The 27,892-nt window shown below is 36.9% G+C and overlaps 1 protein-coding gene across 3 annotated transcripts in view; it reads left to right on the top strand.

Annotated features, from left to right (window-relative positions):
• The window catches only part of LOC134212164 (sodium/potassium-transporting ATPase subunit beta-2-like), a 116,003-nt gene that overhangs the window by 76,859 nt on the left and 11,252 nt on the right, over positions 1-27,892 (top strand). For all 3 annotated transcript variants that reach the window (XM_062689779.1, XM_062689780.1, XM_062689778.1), the window contains 2 exons: positions 2,873-3,013; positions 27,323-27,442. In XM_062689779.1, coding sequence (XP_062545763.1) covers positions 2,873-3,013; positions 27,323-27,442 — 261 coding nt within the window. The remainder of the gene's footprint in view (positions 1-2,872; positions 3,014-27,322; positions 27,443-27,892) is intronic.

Below are 27,892 nucleotides of genomic sequence, written 5' to 3'. Positions count from 1 at the left end.
GCTCAACATTCTGGAGCGACGCTAGAATACTGTCCGCAAAACTTGCACTGGAACACTTAGTTGGGCAACAAAACAATGTTTCTCAGTGGTTAATATGATGAAAAAATGCTTCCATCTTAAAAAATGTAACGTTTTTCAAAAACATGTTCCACTGATTTACAATGTTATGGAAACTCATATGTGAATATGTACGTTATGTGGAAGATATTGATTTGAAAAATGTATTGGAGGTAACCACTTTCCAGACGGAGGTCCTTCGTAGCTTAGTTGGTTAAAGCACCAGTCTAGCGTACTGTAGGGTCATGGGTTCGAGTCCCATCGAAGGGAAAGTGGTTACCTCCAATACATTTTTCAAATCAATATCTTCCACATAACGTACATATTCACATATGAGTTTCCATAACATTGTAAATTAACGTCCAAGTCGGGTGGTTTAATCCCCGGAAATAGGCAATTAACTTTGATTGAAATGTTCCACTGGTCAAAATGTGTAGGCAGGACGATATGCCCTTACCAAGCGCACACAAGCGCGGTGAACCTTCTTCTTCTTATTGGCATTGCATCCCCCATTGGGACATTGCCGCCTCGCTGCTTAGTGTTCATTCAGTACCTCCACAGTTATTAACCGCGAGGTTCCTAAGCCAAGTTTCCATTTTTGAATTCGTATATCATGAGGCTAACACGATGCCTAGACCGGCACAGCGAACCGAACCCAGTCAACCTCAGCAAGGTCTTGCTTTATAGCCGCGCATCCCTGCGCAAACCTGCTTAAATGGACTTATGTTGGTTTTTAATGTCAAGTACATAGGGAGTTGTAACCTTTTTATGATGGGATAGATTAAATGCTAATGAAGGGCTTTGAAACGTCTTTGGTTACGGGGGAGTTTTGTCCAGGCATTTGTTGAAATCCATTTTTCCACGACTTTTCAGAAAAGCTTTATTACGTGTTCTCTGTAGCATTTTTATATGACCTCTCACAGGCAATACATGTTCGACTTTTTGGACTACCAAATAACACAAAGTTTGCATGCATGTAAAAAGTTATCAAGGTATTGCCTTAGGAGGAGTATATTATACCGTCTTACCATACGTGAAACGTCAATATTGCATACAAGTTGTAAGCAATCTTGTTAGGAAGAAGGCCATTTCAGCGTAAAATAGTGTAAATTTCCGCATGTCAAGTTTTACGCGCTGTTTATTTTTCATTATTTTCTTCTGTGTAGATATTACATTTTTAGTAAGCTTTTCTCACAACATCTGAATAAAAGCTTACATTTTTTGTGTCAGATGTTAGCATTTGTACAGTTTTTCTAAAGATTTTGGAAGGATCCTTTACAAAATTGTAAGTTAATCTAACACCCACTGCTTGGGTGAGACTTAATTGTAATAACCATCCACTTCAACCGAAAATCCATAACTTGCTTTTATTAGATTAATCGACTACATGACACAACAGCAGCCTTGGAAAACACCCATCAAAAGCAAATACCCTAACGAGTCTAGAAATCCTAGATTACACGTTTGCTGCTTGGTTTTAATCCAGTGACACCACATGGCACGAGAAAACATTCTTATCTATTGGGAAATTGATTCTCGCCTCTTGAAATCTAATTACAATTCAATCCGAACTTTATTCGTTCTTGCTCAATACCCGACTCAATATTGACACTCGGCTAAGCACATCCTATAGGCAACCTTCGGCAGTCATGTGCTATCACTTGGCTAATGATTGCCGTGATAATTACTTGCCACCACAATCTATTCATAACGTGACAATCGCCTAGTATAGAGGAGCTACACGTTTCAACTTCAAGTATCTTTCACCGGTTGCAGATCCAGCGCCAAGTAATGACGGCATCAAATTGCATACTGTGCTGCACACTTAACCACTTGAGGCCGAAAGTCGCGCTAACCCGATCGCTGTAGATGCATTACAAGTTTTGAAATCTATTTCTAGAAGTGAGATTATATTCCTCGGATGAGAGCTTCTAGGTTTGTAATTCGATTTTCCAACCATTGATTCTGACTACTGATTACCCAAGATAAAGGATACGATTGCGTTACTAATTGACCCCGTCCGAAACACGCAATCGTATCGATTTAGGGAAAACCCACCCAAACCGGTTCCGAGGGTTAAATTTCGGTGCTGAACTAAAAGATTTTGTTACAATTCGTGAGCCTGTCTGGTTGAAGCCAGCTGCGATGGTTCGGCAGGATATTTTATTTATTACATCAACAGCGTCACTTGTCTAGACTAGACATGACAGATAACTGTGTATAGGTATGATGATTAATCGTGTTTTCGAGCGAACATATGAGGAATCCCATTGGGATTTTTAGGGTTAGCATGGAATGAAAAAATATTATAATAAAGCTTGATATATGACAATTCCGATAAGCATAACTCAAATTCAGAAGCATAACTCACCAACAGAAAAGAGTCACTTTGGAAATTACATATGACATTTTTTATGTATGTACAGTCAAGAATAAAGACTTTCACTTTTTTTTATCTTCGTTTATTATTATTACGCTTTGAAGCATTCAAGAGTTTAATGATATTAGACATAATATAATATGGAGCTGCATATAAAAGTAGTGGATTTATAGTTCTTTAAATCTGTAAAGGTCATAAGCAACCATAATTGCATACAAATAACATTCATTGGTTGAAATTTCAAATCATTTTGAACAGAAAGACAAAATATCAACTCGGTGTAATTGCTAGGAGTCGAGAAATTCATCATCAAATGGATGATTTTGTATGAAATATGCGATTAAATAATATAGGTTTAAAATAGCAACACCTATACAGATTAAAATGGTTGGCACAATAATAATTCTATACCATTTATTTTGCACCTTCTTTCAGCTAAAATTGGCACATTCTACTTCATCTTCTACTGCGTGTTAGCTGCCCTTGTTGCCGTATGCATGTGGGTATTTTTCCAAACGCTTGACCCCAGGACTCCGAAGTGGCAGCTGGATCAGTCACTAATCGGCACAAATCCAGGTAAGACTAAACAAATCTTAACATAGTTGTCTTGTATTGTCTACTGCGGCATCATATCATTATAATCGAAATGCAGCACAACACCATGGCCAACGTCGGAATATGGGCGTTACACTCACTCCGTATGACCGTTTTGTTTCACCCCAAGGCAGCCAGTATGTCAAGCGGTGAAAAACAACGCGTAGAGAATCCATTAATACACATGATACAGTAACGGCCGAAATCACAATATTTTTATTTATTTTTTTCTCTCTTGGAAACATGGAAGCTGTGTACTTCGATATACATACGTCACTTACTATTCACTAAAAATTTCATATTGTAGAAAACCATATTGTAGTTATCAATTTTTGTTCCGATCTGTAGATGAGATGCACGAAATGTCTTGAAATGCGGCGCCTGTGATCCTGTCTCGGTGGCTGGCTGGTTGGCTGGCCCCCCTATATAGAACGACATTTCACCAAGTTTCACACCCATTTTTTGCTGTTCTATTTATAGAACGCTTCTGATGGTATGAAGCCGGTGCAATTATGAGACGAGAAAATGCCAGTAAAATCAATCAATGATTGGCAGAACCAGGCAAAACTTTCTTAGATGTTTCTATCACGGCTTGTACGGTTTGAGAATAGACTTTGGCTAATGGTGAGATAAATTTGATATTTATTGACGTCATTGGAACTTGCACTTCTATTGGGTATATCATATTGTTCTTGTTTGATTTCTTTTCAACTGTAAGAAATACGAGGAAGGCAAAAACATATTTTAAACTGTGCTTGGATAGAAACATATTTTATACATGAGAATTTTACACTCGAACATTCTCCTCCAGAATTGTGTAAGTTCATCATTTCAGTCACCTTCACGAGTTTTCAAAAAGATTCAGCTTTAAAAATAGAAACCAAATATTTGTGTTTGTGCATGAGCAGAAATTCAAACAGAACTAAAAATATAATCCATTAATTTTGTTTATGAAACCAGGTAAACGAAATTATTGAATTCAAATATATTGATTGAGAATTTTACAAAAATTATGACTATGATATATTAACAACTCTTAATGTGAAAATTGCAATTAGAACTCAAAATGTTCCATGAAAATATTAGTTTTCCACAGAATAAAACACTATTTTTTTCCTTTCTCGTACACTAAGTACGAGAAAAGGCTCTATATTCGCTCCAAAACCAAAATTTTTATAGAAGGCCTTGAGACCCATAATGTTATAAGTTCTAAGTCCGACGAATTGAGGTGATGTCTGTGTGTGTATATGTGTGTGCGCAAAAAGTCTAGCTCACTTTTTGGGCACTTACCCTTAATCGATTTGCTCACAGCAGTTCGTATGGGAATCCTGTCCAGTTGTTTCCATTTGAAAATGGGCCAGATGGGCTTGGAAGCTATGGCCAAAATACATGGCCAATTATCCTCAACCGATTTGCTCACGACAAAACTCATTCGACTGAGAATTCTGTCCCATTGCTTGAAAATTGGGCTCAGAAGTTATGACCAACAAAATACATTTTTTTAAACCACCAAGCACCAAGTGTAAAAAAGTTTAGCTCATTTTTTGGGCACTTATCCTCAACCGATTGGCTCACAACAAATTGCATTCGACTGAGAATCCTGTCCCATTGTTTTTGGCTAGATTGCACACGCATTCATTTCATTTATTTAGTTAACATCTAAACAGATAACACTGAATCAACAATTTGACTCCACAATGCACGGTTCGAGGCCGCATCTCTCCATCCTCGGATACGCCCCACGCTCGCCAAGTCGTTCTGCACCTGGTCTGCCCATCTCGCTCGCTGCGCTCCACGCCGTCTCGTACCTGCCGGATCGGAAGCGAACACCATCTTTGCAGGGTTGCTGTCCGGCATTCTTGCAACATGTCCTGCCCATCGTACCCTTCCGGCTTTAGCTACCTTCTGGATACTGGGTTCGCCGTAGAGTTGGGCGAGCTCATGGTTCATTCTTCGCCGCCACACACCGCCAAAGATGGTCCTAAGCACCCGTCTCTCGAATACTCCGAGTGCTTGCAAGTCCTCCTCGAGCATTGTCCATGTTTCATGTCCGTAGAGGACAACCGGTCTTATTAACGTCTTGTACATGACACATTTGGTGCGGTGGCGAATCTTTTTCGACCGCAGTTTCTTCTGGAGCCCGTAGTAGGCCCGACTTCCACAGATGATGCGCCTTCGTATTTCACGACTAACGTTGTTGTCAGCCGTTAGCAAGGATCCGAGGTAGACGAATTCCTCGACCACCTCGAAGGTATCCCCGTCTATCGTAACACTGCTTCCCATCCACCGTTGCTTTGATCAGTCTGGTAAGCTTCCCAGGGAAGCTGTTCTCGTCCATAATTTTCCATAGCTCTACGCGGTCTATACTGTCGTATGCCGCCTTGAAATCAACGAACAGATGGTGCGTTGGGACCTGGTATTCACGGCATTCTTGAAGGATTTGCCGTACAGTAAAGATCTGGTCCGTTGTCGAGCGGCCGTCAACGAAGCCGGCTTGATAACTTCCCACGAACTCGTTCACTAATGGTGACAGACGACGGATCGCACACGCATTATGGGCTTAGAAGTTATGACCAAAAATACATTTTTTTAAACCACCAAGCTCGCTTTTTTCGCACTTATCCTTAACTGATTTGCTCGCATTACATTGCATTGCATGCATTCGACTGGGATGCGAATTAGAGTGGGATCAAATGAGATCGATTCAAAATTGGCTGGATCGCACTTGGAAGTTATGGCCAAAATATTATTTTTGCCTTTCTTGTATATTAAGTATACGTATAGGCGATATATCCCATTGTTTCCTATTGGAAATTGAACTCTGGGCTCGGAATTTTTGGCCAATATACTATTTTTTACAAAAAAAAAACAAACTTTTTATAGGAGGCTCGGAGACTCATTTTTCATTCATAAAATGTATTTCAAAAATTCGCTCATTTTTACGACACTAAGTCGTAACCTTTTTACTAACAATAAGTTATATAGCGCAAGGAATCCTGCTTCATTGTTTCCTATTAGAAATGGGCCATTTCGGACTATAGCCTCAGAAGGTATGGTCAAAATATATTTTTTACATGCAAAATGCGATCAAAAAACTCTCTCATTATACGGGAATTTATCCTTAACCGATGTACTGTAAAAAGTTGCACTTAGCGATGCTGTCTCATTATTTGGTATCGAAAATGACTATTCAAGTTATAGGCAGAACATTAGATATTATAAACTCACTCATTTTTCAAGCACGGTTAAATAAGAATCTGAGTAGGCAAAGCCGCGTTGTCGAAAGCAGTTCTATTCTGCTGTCACGTATTTTTTCATGAATATTAAAAAATGTGAATTCGTAACTAGTGAAGTCTCAATAGAATATCAAGTGTCATCGACAAATACAGATTGAAGATTTTCTCAAGTCACGCTCCTTTGGCACAGAAATATTCCATTAAAGTAAGGCGGAGCAACTTCAATGTTAACGTAAAAATGAGCGTTTTTCAAATCCGTTTATTTATCTTAAATGGTTTGATTGAAATTATTCATAACATAACGGAATACGAGCCGTGGACATAATTGAAGCCTTGAAATATTATTCCAACAGTCAGTCACCGCCAATTTGAAAAATCCAAAAATCCATAGCTCGGATGTTGCATTTTGAACCCGTTTGTAAGACTAGTTCTACATACATCGGTATAAGCGATTCATAGTCGACTTTCTAAAAACAAATTAGTGTGTGAGATGACGAGTTCTTCTTTAATCAGAACAATTTAAAGTTAGTGTCCGGCGTAATACACTTCTATCTACCACTAGGTTCTACCACTAGATACTGTGATTATTTTTCGAGATTTTGGAACACGTGTAATATAAAAAGTACACTATTTTCGATTTCTATTCTTTCAAAAATGGACGCATGCAGGCTTCAGATTGTTTTTTTTTTGTTGTTAAAAATTTAACTACGAATGAGATGATGTTTAATTCTTTGTGAAGAAATGGCCATAACATTAGTCCGTAAATGAATATGTGATGACCCGATTTTTAACATGTTTTAATTTTGTCTGCTCCTGATTTCGTCTACACCCGATTATATGACAGTTTTGATATGATTTTGCCACATTTTTTTGTACAGAATTTCATACTCAAAAAAAAATACTGGAAACAACTAATAATGTTCATCGTCTGTTGCTTATGACGAATTATTTCATGAATTTGGAAGTCTAGAAGAATTAGAATTATTCCAAATGTTTTGGTACTTTTCTCGATACATTTTATAATGAGCGAGAAAGGCATTATCACTGCTAGGTGGATTAATCTGTTTTTTTTATAAATAAGTCATCACAGTAAATATATTATTCCCATAAAAAAATAAAGTTTAAAACTCTGAATAATACACCTATCTGTAAAAGTTCCTTATTGGTGCATTTAGAAAAATTCTATTTTGGCGAAAGCGATTTTTTAAAGGATATTCTTCCTAAATTTTTTAGTAAATTCTCCAAAACGATATTTTTTTTGGATTATCCCGGAAAATTAATTGAAATTAATTCAAGAAATTCTAAATAAGTTCCTTGCTAGAATCTTTGGAATTCCCTCGATAAATTCTTCAAAGCTTTTTCAGGAAGTTCTTTGATATTTGCTTATAGAATTCATTAAAATATTTTTGGAATGTTCTTCAAAATTCCCTTTGCAAATTCCTCGGAATTTTTTTCGGAAATTCTTTGTAATTTCATCGGAAAATATCCTTCGTAATCTCCCGGTAAATAATTCCCAACTCCCACGTAAAAATCCTCGTACTTTTTTTTAAAGAAATTCTTCAGAGTTTACTCGGCAAATTGTTCAGAATTTCGTTGAAAAATTCTTCGGAAGCTGCTCGGCATTTTTTTTGTGATTGCCTAGGTAAATAGTTCAAAATTTACTCAGAATTTTTTTTTATTTCTCCGAAAGTTGAAGGGGTTGTACTTCGGATATTTTCGAAAAATTCTGTGTAGTTTACCCAGAAAATTCTTCTGAAGTTTCACGGCAAATGCTTTGGGTTTTCCTCCATGAATTCTTTGGAATTTCATCAGAATTTCTTAGTTATTTCTTCGGAAAATCTATGCGCAAATTCATTGTACAGTGATCGTTCACTAATTGGGGAACGACCTCACCCCAACTAGCAAATGCCGTTCGTTAATTGGGGCGTTTTAACAAGCGTCAATGTTGTTTACTTTTTGCATTGAACAAAGGGAAATTTTACGCGCCAGAACTAAACTAAAAAGCACCCCAGCTAGAAAAAAAACTTAATTAGCGAACGTTCATTGTAATTCCTTTGGGAAACTATTCAAAAACTTTTTCGTAATTTACTCGACAAATTCTTCGAAATTTCCTCATGAAATTCTTTGGAATTTATATAGCAAGCTTTTTGGTATTTCCCCAGCTAATTCTTCGTAAGCCATTTGGAAACAACTTCAGAGTTTTCTCGGAATATTCTTCCTAAATTTCACGGCATATTTTACAGAATTTCAACGAAAAACTCTTCGGTATGTTCTCAGAATGTTCTCAGAAAAATCTTCAAGCCTTTCTCCGAAAATTCTTACTTACTCCTCTTCCACACAAATCAGAACAAAATATTTCTGGTGATCGCGCGATCGTTCTGCGTACTTCACGAACAAATACGAACTGATTATTTAACTTCCCGTCCGCACAAAGCAGAACAAATCATTTCCGATGATCGAAAACAAGAAAACACACACTGATTAATTGACTCACTCTCACAAAACCGAACAAACTAGTTCGGATGATCGCTCGATCGTTCAACGTACTTTTCAAAAGCACAAATAAAAACCCAGATTAATCCACCTAGCGGTGATAGTGCCTTTCTCGTTTCTTGTGAGTGAGTAATTTCTTCGCACTTTTGGTATGAAAAAAAGTATTTTGACCATAACTTCTGAGCCCATAGTCCGATCCGGCCAATTTTAGTAGGAAACAATGGGACATGATTCTGCGTCGAATGTTGCGAGTAAATCGGCCTAGAGTAAGTGCCTAAATAGAGAAAAAAAAATTTCTTGTAAAAACTGGCCATAACTCCGAAGCTTATGGTTCACTGGGCCGGTTTTCGATACGAAACAATGGGACAAGATCCCGCGTCGAATGCAACTTGTTGCGAGCAAATCGGTTGAGGATAAATGCCTAAGAAATGAAATGGTTAAGGATAAGTGCCTGAAAAATCAGTGTGATTATTTTGCGCACACACATACACACACAGACATCACTTTAATTCGTCGAGCTGAGTCGATCGGTACACACCCGAATCTTTTTTACACGGATTATTTTCACACGGATTTTTTTACACGGCTTTATTTACACGGATTCTTGAAATAATATGGATTTTTTTTGCACGGTTTCTCGAAATAGCACGGATTTTTTTTACACGGATTTTCGAAATAACACGGATTTTTTTTACACGGATTTATTTTTACACGGAACGCATCCCCCATATTAACAAAGACCCGGTTACTTTTTTTACACGGACATTTTTTACATGGCTTTTTTACATGGTTTCTCGAAATAGCACGGATTTTTTTTACACGGATTTTTGAAATAACACGGATTATTTTAACACGGATTTTTTTCGCACGGCACGCATCCCCCGTGTAAAAAAAGAATCGGGTGTATAACACTATGGATCTACGGGCCTCCTATAAAAAGTTCGTTTTTGGAGCGAACATATAGCCTTTAAGTAGAGAAAGGTGGGTAGACTTGATCCCCGGGGAGACTTGATCACCCCCTGATTTATCAAGAACTAAAGTAGTTTTGTTCTAGCGTATTTTTTAGTATAGATCCTCTAGACAAATGACCTTTATGTGGTGAGTTATTTTTTGGGTTGACAACCTTATTTATTCTGCAGGGCGGTTTGTATGTTTTAACCTTCCTAAAGATTTTTTTATTGGCCACGCAAAATTTGAATAACTTTTCATAATAATGACCAAATGCTTTCGTTTTTTCACAGCACAAAGCCATAAATATGCTTAATGATTTGTACTGGTGGAAATGTCAACATTCCATCAAAGTTTTAGAATATTTGGATTTGAACTTATTGCCTCAATATGGAGACATTTGATCCCCCATTAGTCACCCATACAAAAATTTGTCGAAAAAATTCAAAAAAATATAAATCTGTTCTCAGGCTTCTGATTTTTTGTAGATTTGACAGATTTGATGAAGGGTTGGCAGGAAACATTATTTATTGGGTAAATATCATAGAAAGAGGATCAAGTCTCCCCAAATTTAAAAATAACATGTGCTGTCGACTTCAATAACAAAAATCGTTCATGTATACGCACAGCAATTCGAAAATTGCGCGTTTTTTGAAGGAAAAATATTTAAAAAATCTGAGGGCACCTTTCTAATTTTAACAAAGCAAGCTCTTGAAGAGGGATCAATTTCCCCCGAATATTTTAAAAGTAGACTTTTGACAGCACTCTAAAAAATCGATTATGTATCAATAATAACAATATTTTAAGGACTGTCATACATCAGTAAAGTAAATATTATATTTCTTAGAGAGTCAGTGTGGAAATCGCGTATGTTTATTTATTTTTTGCTGTGATACATCGGAAATCAGAAAAGGGGATAAAGTCTACCCAGTCTCCCCTATACTTTGTATACAAGAAAGGCAAAAAGATTTTTGGTCATAAGTGAGCTAGACTTTTAAATGTGCTTTTATATGAAAAAAAAAAAAAATAATAATTTGGCCATAACTTCGAAGCCCATAGTCCGATCAATAGGGTCAATTTTCAATAGGAAACAATAGGACAGGATTTTGCGTCGAATGCAATTTGTTGCGAGCAAATCGGTTGAGGATAAGTGCCCAAAAAGTGAGCTAGACTTTTTGCGCACACACACACATACACACACACAGACATCACTCCAATTCGTCAAGCTGAGTTGATCGGTATATAACACTATGGGTCTCCGGGCCTCCTATAAAAAGTTCGTTTTTGGAGCGAACATATAGCCTTTACGTATACTTTGTATACGAGAAAGGCAAAACGTACTGATTAATTAACTTCCCGGCCGCTGAAAAGCAGAACAAATTATTACGCATTGCAAGAAAAATTTGGAACCCTAGAAAATCCAAAGCGCCTCCAATGAATATTTTCCAGGCTAGTGATCAAAGCAGCTATTGCTAGATTTGCGATGTTTTGTTTATATTTATAATTATGACATTCCTAGAAAATATGCATTACTGAACAGAAAACACATAATTCAATGAAATGTTGAAAATATTTGAAATTTAATGTGTCTCAGGGATCAGCAGAATCACTGCTTTTTTTAGCGGGATTTGACTGCGGGCTCTGGTAACCTTTTCAAGATGTTTCTGTAACTGGTTCAACTAAAGCGATACCGTTTAGCTCAGAACCTAGCTCAGAAAGCACAGAACGCAATCTTGGTATTGATGGGTCTCTTAACAGACCCAGCACGAAGACATTTGGGCGAAATGGAATGTCAGCTCAGGTTCAATAGGCCGCCGATCAAACCAATTATTACGAACAGTGTAAGCGTTTTGGGACGTGTTATATGGAAGCTTTTTTTCTATTTTGATATGAAGTCGATATTATGTAAAATATTTTATTGATTAGCTTTCCCAATTAACTGATCTACTGAAAATTAAATTTCTGCAGAGAAAACATCAATTACGAACTAAGCTGCGGTAAAACTGATATGGATGTTAAGGTTTTCGTAATACATACATTAGTGCCTCAAGGGATCAATCCCTTCCATTTCAGATTAGTTTACACCTAGGCAGGAAACTGATAATTGATCTTTCCATGTTTATGGGCACGCCATTCAAATGATTGGTTTGCATGAAAGTTGATTTGTTTTAATAATTTTATCTCAATTCAACGCACACTATGCATGATTTGTTCTATGCGGGGTTTGCCCTCTGCGCCTTTTTTTCGGCGGAGGTATCCAATTTTTTCTTTTTCTCCGTAATATTTCTTATGATCACGCGATCATTTTCGTACTATTCTATGAATCTAATGGAACGTACACACGGTCAAGCAGTTTGACCAACATTGACTTCACCTCTTGTTTATTCAAACATCCATTAAGTTTAACCAACAGCGGCACGAACAATATATTTTTTCGACCAACAATATCACACACGAACAACCGAAGCGCTGACTTGAGCACCAACCATCAACAAATATATGGGAGTTTGTGCAACTTCACTACAAATGCTCAAACATGTTCAGCGAACCTTGACTCCACCCCCGACAACTCAAACCCTTTTATTTTTTTCCAACCGAGCTGCCAAATGTCAAATGGTTGTTCAAACAACTTCGCACACGTTCAAACAAAGCAGCAACCAAAGCGTTTTCTTGGGAGCGGAGTCAATGTTCATCAAACTGCTTGACTGGTGTGTACGCTGCATAACAAACACGCGTTGATTATTTAACATTTCGTCCGCACAAAGCAGAACAAATTATCTCGCTGTCAAGTCGAGTCAAGTACGAGACACTGAAAACGACCTTACAGTTGAGTTCGAAATAATTTTGTACTATACTCGTCTTATGACAGTGAAAACATTCCACTAAAAAAGAGCTAAATAATTTTCATGGAAATTATTCCGGATAATCGTAGCATAGTTCTCCGTACTTTTAGAAGACACGAACAAACACGCACTTCATTACCTTACCGGCCGCACAAAGCAGAATAAATTATTTCCGATGATCGCTCGATCGTTCTGCAAACTTTTTGAAAACACGAACAAACACGCACCGATTAATCAACATTTCAAGCTTTATAACGCTCTTGGTCTCCAGTAGTCTTGTGAGCGAAGGCGTAGGAAGTTGAAAAGCAGGCCAAGTTCCAGTTGGAATGTTGAGCCATCAAAGAAGATGATAAATAACGCTCTTGAAGCATAATTTATACTACAAGAGTGCGATAAAACTAGTACAAATCCAAAATGTTACTAGGAATTTATTCGGGGCCCAAGGCAGAAAAAACTATTTCAGATGATCGCGCGATCGTTCTGCGTGCTTTTCGAAGACTCGAACAAACACACATTGATTAATTAACTTCCCTTCCGAACAAAGTATAACAAATTAGTTCTTATGATCGCGCGATCATTCTGCGTAGGGGAGGTGGGGGTAGAACGGGCAGGCTGGTTAAAACGGGGTCCCGTTTGAGCTAAATCTTTACAAATTTGGCACTCCATCAAGTGAATCTTATTGCTTGTTTCAAATTATGAGTATGATATGTTTTACTGCATTCAAATAATGAAAACTATTCTGTTTATAAATGATTTAACGTAAACTATGGCTGAAATGCTATGGTGATGTTATTTTTGATTTGCAGTATTTACGCTTTTAAAATAGATATCGGCAAAACTAATGTGCATGATCTTCGAGGCTCTCAAACCTAATCTATTCAAAGAATGTGTACGGGTTGAATTGATGACTTATTTCAAAATTCAATTTTTTGATTTTTTTTTCGTTCTGGTGTGGATAATATGGACCATATGAAGTGCATAGATTTTTTTTACCGAAATTATATTTTGAAAATTCAGTCTTGTTTACTTCCGAAAACGGCAAGCATTTTATTCAACTGAATGGCATTTTTAAGTGATTTTTTTTTGATGTAACATGCTTTTTTTCTGAAAAATCATTGTAAGTTACTAATATATCAATTACTAGTAGAACATATCCAACCCTATCCGACCTTGCTCGGGTTGTATTATTTTGCATTCTAACTGTCAATTGTTGAGTAAATTGCAGCGCCGCACTCTAGATCATTTTTTGTGCGATCGCATTGGGATTTCTCTCAACTCGCCTTAATATTGCATTTCGACAATTTTCAACTTTTCCTGTCAAATTTGCATACTTTTTGTAGATATAAACACAGCTGTCCTCGAGACGAATCGATTAGTGAGAAAATATTAAAAATCTGTCCATCCGTTGGTGAATTATATTGCCTCAAAGGAAATGCAAACTTATGTTTAAAGGGGAACTGTTCCGTTTTCCATCTCACTGAACATATATTCATTTCATCGCAAAACAAAGAAATAGAGCAGCAATCTTGTCGCTTCTTTTTGCTAACACGCGTGCTCACTGGTGAAAAAAAATCCCAAAAAAAGAAACAAACCAAATTCCTTTTCATTGCTTTGTTTTTGATGTGATGGAAATAGGAACTATGGGATGAAGTGCCGAACCGTTCCCCTATATAGAAGAGAAAAAAAGATAGAGAAGAAGATTATCCAACATTTTTATTACAAGAGGTATATTTTATAGATGCTAAGCCTTCTCAACTTCTTTGGTCGAAGATGTAATTTGGCCGAACAAACCGTTAGGCCCAAAGTCATTTGTCTAAGCATTTGCCGAAAAAGTTTGTCCAAATAGATCAAACGGGTCGATATTTTTGGCCATATGACCCGTTTGGCAATGTCATTTTCGGCCGTATGTCGTCTTCGGCTAAATGTCATTTTCGGCCGAACTATTTTCGACCTAATAACCGTTGTAGTTGATCGTCCAATTCATCCAAATTTGACAATTTAAATTACAATCGACCAAGTGGAATTCGAACAAATGTCCTTCGCCGTATGACTTTCAGTCAAACGACGAGAATGGCCGAAAGTTGTTTAGCCAAATGGTGGGATAAAGTCGTTTGGCATAATGGTTGTTTGACATAATGGTCATTTGGTCTGATAGTTGTGAATTCACCAATTTCGGAACTAATGCTAAATATGATCAATGCTTTATAATTATTGTCGCTATTATAATCTTTTAATTCAAGCATTTGCTCGTTTTAAGACACAGAAAGGTATAATTCCTTCTATCAATGAATGCATTTATCTGAGGCAAAAGATGTGGTTTCTTCATTCAATTCAGGCATTTGCTCAGTTTCAGGCATCTGGAAATATGATCCCTTCTTTTCCTTCTTTCGCCAAAAGACGATATGACTCCTCCTTTTAATTCAAGCATTTGCCCGGTTTAAGGCAATGGGGGATATGATCTCTTCTTTCGAAGTATGAATTTAACCGGCAGAAGGCAAGAAAGAATATGATTCCTTCTTTCGATTTAGCCATTAGCCATTTGCTCGGTTTAAGGCAAGGGTGATATGATCCCTTCTTTGAAGAAGGCATTTTCCCAGCAGAAAGCAAGCGAGGATATGCTTCCATCTTTTGATTCAGGAATTTGCTCGGTTTACGGCAAGGGTTGATATGATCCTTTTTTTAATGCATTATGCATTGGTTTAAGGCAAAAGAAGATATTTTTTTTTTTCTTGAGGGATGCATTTGCTCGGCAGATGGCAAGAGAGGATATGATTCTTTTAATTCAGGCATTTTCTCAATATAAGGAAAGGGAAGAAGAGATCAGTTTTCCCGGCTGATGGTAAGGTAGGATAGCATATGATGCCGATGGCGGATAAGATCGACAAATAGAAGTAATGTCTTTATGTTTGAGCGAATGAGATTCGTTTTCAAAAAATATTTTTCAGGACACGAGCGAATAAGAATTCTTTGACTAATGAAAGGAGAAATGTACAATGTATAGTTTTCCTGCATACCCTTACATAGAAAACAAAACTAGCCACCAATGTGAAATTAATTCAAAGCTTGCTAGTAGGAGCGTCAACATTTGAAATACTTCTGTTTTTAAAGGAATCTTCTTTATTCTCCCTTCTTATAAAAGGGACCCCACTGTATAACGTATAATGTAAGTACTCAATCAAAATGGAATTCAGTCAAATTTCTCAACATTCTACAATGACATTGACTCTTATGCCCGTGTTTTGTTATGAGCCAGATTTCTAAACACACGGATATTAATATTGTGACTAAATTAAACTAAGAAGCATTTTTCAATGCTTCTTTGCCTTTCCTCAGAATCTAGTGCAAACCAGATTACGCTCTGTTTTGTTTAGCAAGATGGGATTTCACCCAGTTCGTCTGCATTCAGCTTGTTTGGTGATGCGGCGGTGAATTACGATACCTGGCTATTAGCCACTCAACCGGAGATTTCGCAAGTTATTCTCGCGCTGCGATTTAGCTATTTGCATGTGCATCTGGAGCACGTGTGATGAGTGCTGAAATATGCACATTATCTGAAATTTCCTGCACTACTAGTAAACAGATTCGCCGCCAAGGTTAAGTAAATCGAACAATCGTTCCTTCGGTTGTTTCATGAGAATTTGTCTATGTAAATATACCTACCTGTACATGAACGATAAACTGATAAACGTTAAACTCCAGGCTCAAATGTGTAAGCTTCTACATGCTATCGGTGTAAGTTAATCATGTGGAACGGTCGACCCCATCAGTACTAGAACGTGCTGAATTGTGGTGACTGCTTACCAGCAGCTTAGAATGCTGGTAATATGTATACACGAGAAACAAGATCTACTTAACGTTGGAGCCCAAGTATTACAAACTGAGATCATCACTTTCGCGTTTAATCCAGACAAACACAAACTTATTTTTAAGGTTTAAAATGTAGTCTCGAACCATATTCTTCGCATAAAAAAAATCGTTATCCCAACACGATGGAACGCAACGCAAGTCGAATACGAACAGCCGAGATAAATCACACAGCGTGGGAATGACGTTAAATGCTCATCCGGGCATTCATCAGGAGTGCGTCAGTTGGCCAGAGCCGCCGTCGTATCAATTTCGCGAAACGGTTGTAAATTGGGTCATTATAATGCTTACACCGTGAGTAGTGGATCTGCGGATAGATACCGGCCGCCTAGTTCCAGTACGAATTCGTGCTGGATATCTCGGCGAGAAGTTCAACCTCGTCATTCATTCATTTATTTTCTAGACCAGATCGTATACGGTCATTCATGTAACGATTGCATAATGACGGGAAGCTGATGATTAAACGGTTTTAGTGCGCAGCTCGGCTTGTGTTGCCAATACTGGCGACCGGAATGAACTTGAACGACCGAAATCAGAGGATTGATTTTCGGGTTGATATTTCTGCAATATTAGAGCTGTCTATTGTGCATGTGTACAATTTCAGTGTCTAATAGAATTAATCCATTTTGTAGTTCAAATGAAGATGAATTTGGGTTCCATCATAAAAAGCTAATCATACGAAATGAACATATGATTTTCAATGGCAAAATAAACTAATGGATGCTTTTGGCTGCTCAGTTGTAAAACGGTCTATAGAACGGACTGTTTTAAAACTATGTTCAAATCGCGGTACCGGTTTTAGAAATTATCTGAATATGATCGCTCCTGCTCGGGTATCAATATTGTTTCCTCGTACAAGATTATTCTGCGTGTATGAAAAATTCTTCAAAATTTCAACTAAACTGTTTTAGAACTTCAGTATTCAATTTTTAAATTTCTACGGAAAGCGGTTTGGTTTTTCGAAATTTTTAACTAATTTGCTTGGATTTCTACGGGAAATTCTTTGTTTCGCAAATAGGAAATTCTTAGAAAATTGTTCGAAAAATTACTAAAAAAATTAAGGTCGTTTGGCCGAAAATTGTACAGCAGAAAAACATTTCGGACGAAATGGTTATTAAATGAAACAAAAAATGGTCGTTTGGCCAAATGAGTCATCAGGACGAAATTGCCGTTTGGTCGCAATGATCGTTTGACAGAAAGGGCCATTTAGCCGTATGATCATACGACCAAATGGCCTTTCAGTCAGACGGCCATTTTAGGTCGTATGTTCATTTCGGCAATTGTTTTTTTTTCGGCCAAAAACCTTTCGACCACGGAATTGGCGGAATTGAACGTTTGTCCAAAACAGTTTGGACGAAAATGTAATTTGGCTGAAACTGTCGTTTGGACGAAATGATCATTTGACCAAAAATGCCGTTTTGCCGAATAGAAAATTTAGCTGAAAATGTCGTTTGGTAGAAATGGCCGTTTGTCAGAAAGGGCCATTTGCCCCAAAAATGACCTTTTTGCAAAACAGTCAGACATTTTCGGCCGAATGTCCATTTCGGCTAATTGGTCTTTTTTGTCAAACGGCCATTTCGGCCAATCGAGCTATTCGATCAACGGATTTTTTCGGCCAAAGGAACTGTTCGGTCGAACGTCATTTGCGACTGTATTTCTTACCTTTTTTTCTGCTCCGTTCTTTCTACTTCGTTTTCCTTTTTCTTTCATATTTCTTCCCCTTTGTCAATCCTTCTTTTATTTTCTACAATATTCTATTCCTCCTTTTTTGCCTTCAACCTTCTTCTTTCCATTTTTTCTTCTTCCTTCATATTTACTTTACTTTGGTATTTACGGTTTTCAGTCTCACAAAAAGTCATGTTTACTTTTATATGTTTTCCTTGTTCTTTCTTAATCTTATACTTTTAATATTTTTTTTCTTTCGCTTATCTTCTGTCTGTAGTCTTCTTCACTTCACAGTTTTCTTCTACATTTTTCGTTTCTCTAAATGGCTTCATGTGTTCACCTAATTTAAATATGCATTCCAAAACAAAAACATCCTTTCCCTTTTTCACTGACATCCCCACTTCCTATAATAGTCTCCAAGGACAGATAATATTTCTACAAAGTTTGATTGAAATCAGTTAAAGGGCTAAGAAATTACAATTGAATTGTTTGTTTGCCAAACACCCTTACACTCTCCGAATTTCCCAATAAGGACTGTCTCCTCTAAGAATAGAGAATATGTGTCCCAAATGAGGAAAAAATCGGTCCATATGCTCAGAATTTACATAAAATTGTTCAACTACTAAACAATACTCAAAATTGTTCAATTTCTAAACAAAACTCAAAATTTTTAAATTTCTAAACAACACTCAAATTTTAATATCAAACGCTTATAATAAAATTCAATTCTTCAACTTTTTCGCTAGCTGATGGAAACTATTGCCCTGTTAAAATATTTTAATTCATATCCCATGAAAACCTATTAAATGAAAAATGTGCTTAAGGACACTCCTCACGGAACTCAATTTTCAAGGGCACACCTCGCGTTTTCAAGGGCACACCATTCGATACGGAAGCAACGCACAACTGTCATTTCTATTGTTTCAGCTTTGCTACGTCGCAGCATGCGTAAAAAAATAAAAATGACAGTTGTGCGTTACTTCTGTATCGACTGATGTGCCCTTGAAAACGCGAGTACTTTGAAATTTGGATTTCGTGAAAAGTGCCCTTAAAGCCCCAAACGCAATACAACGGAACGGCGACGGAAATGGAAAATTTGACAGAAAATATATGCGCTAACTGTCAAATTTTCCGTTTCCGTCGCCGTTCCGTTGAATTGCGTTTGGGGCTTAAGTGTTCGGAATATGAGTTGAAACGATATGTGCGTCCAGGTTTGAACACACGAGTTTAAACTTGGAGCAGTTTGAACACCGCATGTTAATCATCTATTCGTGTTAGTGGTTTCACTGCCTGAGCAGCAGTGATGGTTTAGTGGTAACTCGTTAGGCACTCACTCAAGAGACTAGTGTTTGAATCATTTTCTTTTACATATCATAATATATCTATCAAGTAGCACCGCGAAGCAAGTAGAATTAATCATTCCCTTATAAACGGTGTTAAAACATCTTATCCTCAGCTTCGATAATTCTTTTGGAAAGAATTCCGTATTGGAATTCCAGAAAGATTCCTTTTGATAGTCCAAAAGGATTCCGTTCGAAAGTCAGAGAGAATTTCGTTCGGCTGCGTGAAAGAATTTCATTTCAAAACCCAAATAAATTCCATTCGGATGTCTAAATAATTCCGTTCGAAAACCCAAAAGAACGGAATGGTCGTTCTTTAGACTTACGAACGGAAATCTTTTTGACTCTCGAACGAAAATGTTTTGGACTTTCAAACGGAATCGTTCTGGGACTCCGAATGGATTTTTTGGGCTTCCAAATAGAATCATTTTAGGATTCCCACAGAGGGTTTCCTTTCGGAATACTTATAGATTTTTGTTCGGAATTCCAGAAGTATTTCGTTTGAAAGCCCATAAGGGTTCTGTTCGGAAGCCCAACATGATTTCGTTCGGAGACTCAAAAAAGTACTGTTCAAAACTCAAAAATTCGGTTCGGAAGTCCAAACAGGTTCGAAAGCCTGAAGTAATTCCGTTTGAAAACCCAAAAGAACGTAATAGACTTTCTTATGGGCCTACGAAAGAGACTCTTTTGGATTTATGAACGGAAATCTTTTGCGTTCCCAAACGGAATCCTTTTGGTACTCCGAACGGAATCCTTTCTGATTTCCGAGTGGAGACTTTTGGGCATCAGAGCCAAATCCTTTTGCGTTTTCGAATGAGATCCTTACTAACTGTTAATAACAATAACATTGTTTATAAATATCATAAAGAGTCTCGGCTCCGTTAAGTGTTATATACGCCTGAGCCTCTCAAATAAATGCAATAGATAAAAATTCCAGAAGAATTTTCTTCGGAATCCCAAAAATATTATTTTTGGAACAGAATGGAATAATAAAAGGTGTCTGTGTCCACAGTTAAATTGCATCACTTAGAACTACCTGCCAAACATAAGTCTCTAAACCGATTCTCACGAAATTGTCAGGTACTGAAATACAACTACACCCGATTCTGTTTTTACACGGATTTTTTTTACGCGGCCGTGTAAAAAAAATCCCATACAAAATTTTTGCAAAGATGTTCCATTTTGCATGATTCGTCGAGAAATCATAAAACTTTTTTTACACGGATTTTCAAATTTTGAACTGAAAACTTTTTTTACACGGAACGCATCCCCCGTGTAAAAAAAGAATCGGGTGTAAATATTTTACTTTTATTCTTTCACACATTCAAATATTTGAACTTTTTTCTTTAATGCGCACTTAAATGATTTTATGCTCAAATCAACATTTAAGCCTTTCCCGTAAAAACAAATTATCTCGTTCTAATATCTCTGTCGATTACATGACTCAATTAAGGTCAACTTTCTCAAAAAAAACACATTTTTGACTACTCTAACTAATTCAAAAATATAAATCAAGAAAGCGGTCTGAACCGATTTGAAAAATAAGCTTAATGCTTTCCCAAAGTCTGCCGAATATCAGTCCAGATTATATTTCTGCATTTTTTCGATTTTGGTTTTCCACCGTAGAAGCGCCAAACATAGTTCTTTGCTATTTGAAAAGTTTACCTAAGATTAGTCAAATAATCGAACACATTTCACGTGACTGTTATTAGCCATTTTAGAGGTCAATTCAACATTTTATGTTTGGTAATGACGAATTTTAAATGATTATGAAACTCCTCTTCTAAAGCTATGTCTATTTAGAATCCGGAATAATATAATCTGTATCTCGGCAACGGATTGACGTACAAAAAAGGTTAAAACATCAAAACAAGGGTAATTCAATGTACTTTAAGGAAAAATTATTGATAATAATTTCTTCTTGTTTCTAGTGAAAATTCGCACCTTCTTCTTTATTCCTCTCATCAAAAGTTGCACGCCTCCGCAGTCAACTTCCTTGGCACATTTGTTCCACATTTTGGTCATCTAAGTCGCGAGCCGAGCTGTTTTTCCACTTTTCCACTTTTCTTAAGCTTCTGCTTCATTACTGCCCAAAAATGTCTCGATGGGCCGGAGCTGTGGGCAGTTGCGTGGATTTATGTTTTTATCAATGAAATCTTCGTTATTATCGCGGTACCACTGGATGACTTCCCGGCTGTAGTGGCAACTCGCCAAATCTGGCCAAAACTTCACGAGACCTTTATGGGCTTTATGGAAGGTCAACCGCGGTTTTTGAGACATTCCTCCTTTTGAGACATTGCTTCGAGTCCATCGTCTTATTCGTCACAAACACTTAGGTCTTTGCCCCACAGTTGCATATCCCTTGCCAAAATCATCCGTTTTGTTGGCAAGTTTGTCCAAAAATCAAACTTAAACTTCGAAGGAACTACTCCTCGTGCCGTCACCATGTAGAATTTTTGTCTAGGAAGCTGTCCGAAATCCATTTTGACGTAGGTTTCATCGTCGATGAGCAGGATTATTAACGTGGGTGTGCAGACTTTTTTTCTCCTTTCGGCTTCCATCTGGAATAATTTTTGACACGCTGCACGAAACTTCGTGGAATTTATACCACAGCAAGTGGGCAGTGGGCACCTAGGTAGACAAACCGCTGTAAAATAATTCTTGCAGCGGTCACTTTCCGTGCCGCTGCAATACAATAAATGATTCCGGATTCTAAATGGACATAGCTTTAGTCCAGTATCCTACAATTGGCCACAACTCTGGTGTTTTCTGTAGTAATTGGCACGAAAAAGTATTGCTAACATTTTTTCGATATAAATTTGTTGTTGATTTCTAGATTATCTGAACTGATATCAAACTTATTACTTATTTCGTTATCCAAAACCAATATCAAAATCAGTTTTTCTCATCGACAGCAGAAATAGTTTTCAATTTGCTGTCACAGTATCTGCTATACATTTTGTTATTTTAATCGTCAAAACGACCAAAAGGATATCATCCTGAGTTCTCAAAATTAGGTGATTTCCCGAGCAAAGTCTGAAAACATATTGAGAGCATATAGAAAACATATTTTGACTCTGATTTGATCATCATGACTGATTACATATTTTGATCTCATTTTGCTTGGGATCTGACATCAAGCTGTGTACTTATTTTGTTATTGGATCCAATATCAATATTAGTTTTCGATTTGCTCTCATCGATAGCAGGATTAGTTTTCGATTTGATGTCACAGTAAGATTTTTCTGCTATACATTATTATATATTATTATTACATATATATATATATATATATATATATATATATATATATATATATATATATATATATATATATATATATATATATATATATATATATATATATATATATATATATATATATATATATATATATATATGTTAGATATATATATGTTATATATTATTATTTATATCAAATTAAGTAATCATATTCGGTTCACAACATCAAAACAAGTTAAATCGATCTGCTCCCAAGCTTTGCTCGGGTTCCCAACATCAAAATAAGTTATCGATTTGCTCTCAATCTTTGCTCGGGTAGTGCACTTGTAGCAGAATCTCCAAATAGAATTGATGATGTGATGGTTATAGTAAAAGGTTACAAATCTCAAGGTCCATGGTTCGATTCCCGGGTGGTATTTGTGTTTTTATTTTCATTGTAGCCGCAAGATGTTGCAGATAGGCTCCACCTCTTGCGCTTTTTGTGTCACAAAGGAGTTCCAAATACGACGTGTTGTGCATAACTCAGACCCTTAGTAAGTCACTCCACAGTTGTTGTTACTCACTGAGAAACAAGTGTTGTTGCATGGAAATAACTAAGGAGGTGGTAGTATAGAGCAATGTTCATTCGAATGTAACTGCGGAATTTGTTTGGTACGGGCGTAGAACCATTAAGTTCATGGGCTTGAAGGATTACGGGCCGATGTCCACGTAGCGTTTTTTAAGCTGCGTGCACGCATCGTCCACGCAGGAACTCAGCATCGATTGTAGTCGTGCACACGTATAAGTGCCCTCAGAAGTAATGCTGGGAGTATATGAGTGCATTACTCCATTTCATGTTGAGTACCTTGCGTGGACGCGTACCCTACACCAAACGATACAACTTCCAGGATATTTTAGCCAACCGTAAAGGCCTATACAAGTTATAATTGAAGTGATATTATCTAACATCACCTATAAGGAGAACCATTGGATAGGTCAAATGATCTGAGCTCCAGGACGTTTTGAAGAACCAAGAAGGGTCTGTAATGCAGTCGACCCTTGAGATGTAATACAGTTGATATCGAGATGTGGAACAAAAGTTCTTGGAAAATTGGACTAGGTATCAGAGTAATCGAGAAAATATTTCAGTATGGCATTATTTGTCTCCACGAGTCGATACGATTCTTAGAACATCGACTCATTTAGGGTCCACTGTAGCTTGAAAAAGAATTGAGTAAAATCCTATCAGCTCGATGGAACTGCTGGAATATCATTCAGGACTTAGTTGATAGGGTAGATTGCCTGTTCGGAATTTCGGGACGTTTTGGAGAATCTAACAGGCATGTAGTAGCTTGCAATAGTAATGAGTAACATTCTATCGGCTCGACGGACCTGCTGGGATGTTCAAATGAAGCACGGATTCATCATTCAGGATTTAGTTGATCGGATGGATCACATGTTCTGAGCTACAGGACGATCTGGAGAACCGAAAGGTCTGTACTAGCTCGTGAAAGTAATGAGTGAAATCCTACCGGCTTAATGGACCTGCTGGGATGTTCGGCGATGCACGGGTACATTGTTAAGGGATTAGTTGAACGGGTAGATCATATGTTTTGAATTTCAGAAGGTTTTGGATACTCTGAAATAGTTGACGTTTATTCAAAACTCGATCAATTTATGTCTTACACTTTGTTTCTAGACATATTTTCTAATCATTCGAGGATATGTAGTCCAGAACAGGTTGGACGGCCTAGAACATCCAAAAAAATATTTCAAGTTCTTCCAGTTCTATCTATACTAGTTTTGGTAGGATCCAGTGGAAAACCCCAAATTTGTACGTTAAATCTCCTTTCAAAAAAGTCATCCTAAAAGTGTTAGAAAATATTGAAAAAAAGCAACTCATTTACACAAGAATTCAGACATCTCGTAAATGTCATTTTATCACATTACGATAGTTTTGTTCTCTAATTCATTTTTATAATGCACGAGACAGGTACAGCCATTGTTGGGTGCATTAATCTGAGTTCTGTAAATTACTTTCACTGCATGAAGAAAAACCGATTGACGTCTTCAAGTATCGATGTCGTCATGACGATTTGGTCGCACGGCAAAAGCTCATGTCTTGCTCGTTCGTCATCGATCTACGTCTGGGAGAAGATATTAGCACTCATCGCTACTGTGCTATTTTGTGCTGTGACGATGAATTTTGTCAGCTCTAGCCGTACATAACAACAATGGAGCGTATAAAAATCTTAAATTTAAATAATTAAAATGACGATGTCAGACACTGACAGTTTTGGTCTAGTTACTAAAATGTTTGGACGTCAGAGGATCAAAATGGATTGAGAGACAGAATTGTTAACTATTAAACAATAACGGATACAAAAATATGACATAATCGATCGACCCTAACACTCACACAAAATCTTCAACTAACAAAAGACACTAATAATGTTTCTAGTGTACCATATATCGAGATATGATCAGTGAGATTCTCACCTCATCCTTATCCTTTAGGCAATAATATACCTAGCGTATACAACGTAAAACCGAAATCACCCATGTGTAAGGAGGTTGCGATGGCCATCCCCACACCCCAATAGCGGCGATGCATTGTGGAAAGTATGAATTCATGCTGGAGACATGACCCTCGTCAATCATGAAAATGAAATTATGAATTATGCTTAAAGTGTATGTTCCGGCGTTTGACAAAATGAGATAAGCAAAATTTTGTCGAAAATCAAGCTTTGCAAATAATTTACCAGTTTTGATGAAACTGAAAACATTGGACGCAAAATTCTTCTAGTTCGCCACCTTCACTTGAAATTTTAGAACAGTATGCACATCGGTTTCGGGTTTTTCGAGACCTATATTCTCATTAAATTTAAAGCATAATCCAAAAACTATCCGCAAATTGTGAATCTGGCAGAAATTTGTATAGATCTCAAGCCATACTTTAGATTTTTAATCAATTTCCTTTCAAGAAAAGGCTATAAGATCAGTTAGCAAATGCGCCTAGAGTATGGTATGGATTATGGTCATTTCTCGCTTAACTTTTCAAAAGGACCTAAGTAACATTTTTTTCATGAATTAATTTGAGTACTGCAATCAAAAGCTTTCATGTTTTTCTGTTGATTGCGCTATTCAAATTAATTCATGAAAAAAATGTTACTTAGGTCCTTTTGATAAGTTAAGCGAGATTTCTATTAAATTCTCGCTTAACTTTTCAAAAGGACCTAAGTAACATTTTTTTCATGAATTAATTTGAATAGCGCAATCAATAGAACAACATGAAAGCTTTTGTTTTCTGTATTCAAATTATTTCATGAAAAAAATGTTACTTAGGACCTTTTGAAAAGTTAAGCGAGAATTGGTCGATTTTATTATCATGGAAATGTGATAATCAAAGACATTTTCAAAATGTCATTCATGTACACCTAGGATTTTTACGCGGTTGAAATTCCTTAATTTTCTGGCCATCCTGAACTTTCAAGAAAATTTAATTCCTCTTGAATTTTGTTTGATTTTTGTGGATTTTATGTCGGTGAACAGTTTTGAAACCAATCGATATGTATCAATGTCGGTATAAAATGACTAACTAGAAATTCTCAGGACCATAAGATTTAGCCGATATTTCACAGCTTTCATATATGATGTTGGGAATTGGAAGAAGGTAGCACAACCAACTTAAATTCTATGAACGACTTAGTGGACAATGAAAATTCCCCTGATTTTTCAATTCAGATTCCAATTGGTGAAATGGTCAGATAAAACTAAACACATTTTAGTAACACTTAGCTATTCGTTTGACTTTGCACTTTCGACAATAGTTAACGCTTATGTAAACACATTTAATTAAGCAATGGTAACAAAGCTCTTTCTCATATGAAATAATATTTTAGGTAAACTACAACATTTAGCGATAACTTATAGTTGTGGTTGTTTCTATAGATACTTACGGAAGTGTAGTTTTTATTTATAAAATCATCGAAAATGTACATTGCAACCCGCATTGTCGGTTGAATAAAAATTAGAAATTTCTGTTTACGGACACCATTACTCAACCATTCTTCACTCTTATTTTTTACCCCAGGAGTGCACGTATTACATCAACAACTTGATTGTTATTGGTCTGGGAGGGATGTTTTGCTGATATTTTCGGACTATCTCGCACTTGGGTATTCCGAACGGGGTAAATTAGATTTGTCCTATGCAAATTTAATGCTTTCGAATTTTGCCCAAGGGTGGGAAAGCCGGAAAATATTTGCAATACAGCAAGCAACATTTGCTCGTATGATTATGGATTTCAGTGGGACAGTCATTCTGTTACATTGAGGTTCAAAAGGTTCGATTTAAATAGAACCATGCGTCTCCTCCAGGATGCAATTGATCAAATAGATTTTTTTGTGAACAAAAAACGGTCATTTAAGTGCCGCTAATTGGTACCAAGGAACGATACTGCTAAAATTGGAGCAAGATTTATCTGCCATTCCCACAAAAAACTCTCTAACCACTACAGATTCTTAGTTTTTAGTTTGGAAACGTACATATTATCGGTCAATGGTGGATGTGAAATGCAAAAAAAAAAATGTTTATGTAACATAATATGAAAATAATTGTTCAGGTGAAAAATGATTAAATCGATATGCAATTCTAAATTATTTTTTTTCTCATTTCCAGGTTTAGGCTTCCGTCCGCTCCCGTCGGAAGACAATGTTGAAAGCACGCTGATCTGGTACAAAGGCACTGAAGAGAAGAATTACAAGCAATGGACTGATGCACTGGACGATTTCCTGCAAGGTAAAATACAATTGTTGGTTAAATTTGATGAACTTTTCTAAGTGACGTCACCGAGAAAAACAAATTAATTTCAATTAATGAATTCCATGGTGATTAACTCAAACTAGAAGATGCGATAATTCCATTCCTCCCTTGTCCCTAATTATATGACTTCGCCAATATCGCGACCTTTTCTCGCTACGATCAATTAGCAATACTGCTGGTAGATTTGTTTCCTATTTTAAATCGAATCGCGCAACTGAATGCTGCCAGTTTGGTACGGTGCACGCCGTTACTCCAAGAGCGAGAATGCATTCCTCACTTCTAATTAATATAATAATGGACCGATGGAGTCAAGCCAGAAGATGTACAAGATGCTATTTTCGTATTGTTCAACATTTCGATGTCACTTCACTCTGGCGCTGTCGCGTAAATTTGGCAGGCCATGTGAGCTGCTGACTGTGTGTGGAA

The sequence above is a fragment of the Armigeres subalbatus genome, chromosome 2, assembly GCF_024139115.2.
Source record: "Armigeres subalbatus isolate Guangzhou_Male chromosome 2, GZ_Asu_2, whole genome shotgun sequence".
NCBI classification, from domain to species: Eukaryota; Metazoa; Arthropoda; class Insecta; order Diptera; family Culicidae; genus Armigeres; species Armigeres subalbatus.
The sequence above is the reverse complement of the archived record's forward strand: the minus strand, read 5'-3'. Positions and strand labels throughout refer to the sequence as shown.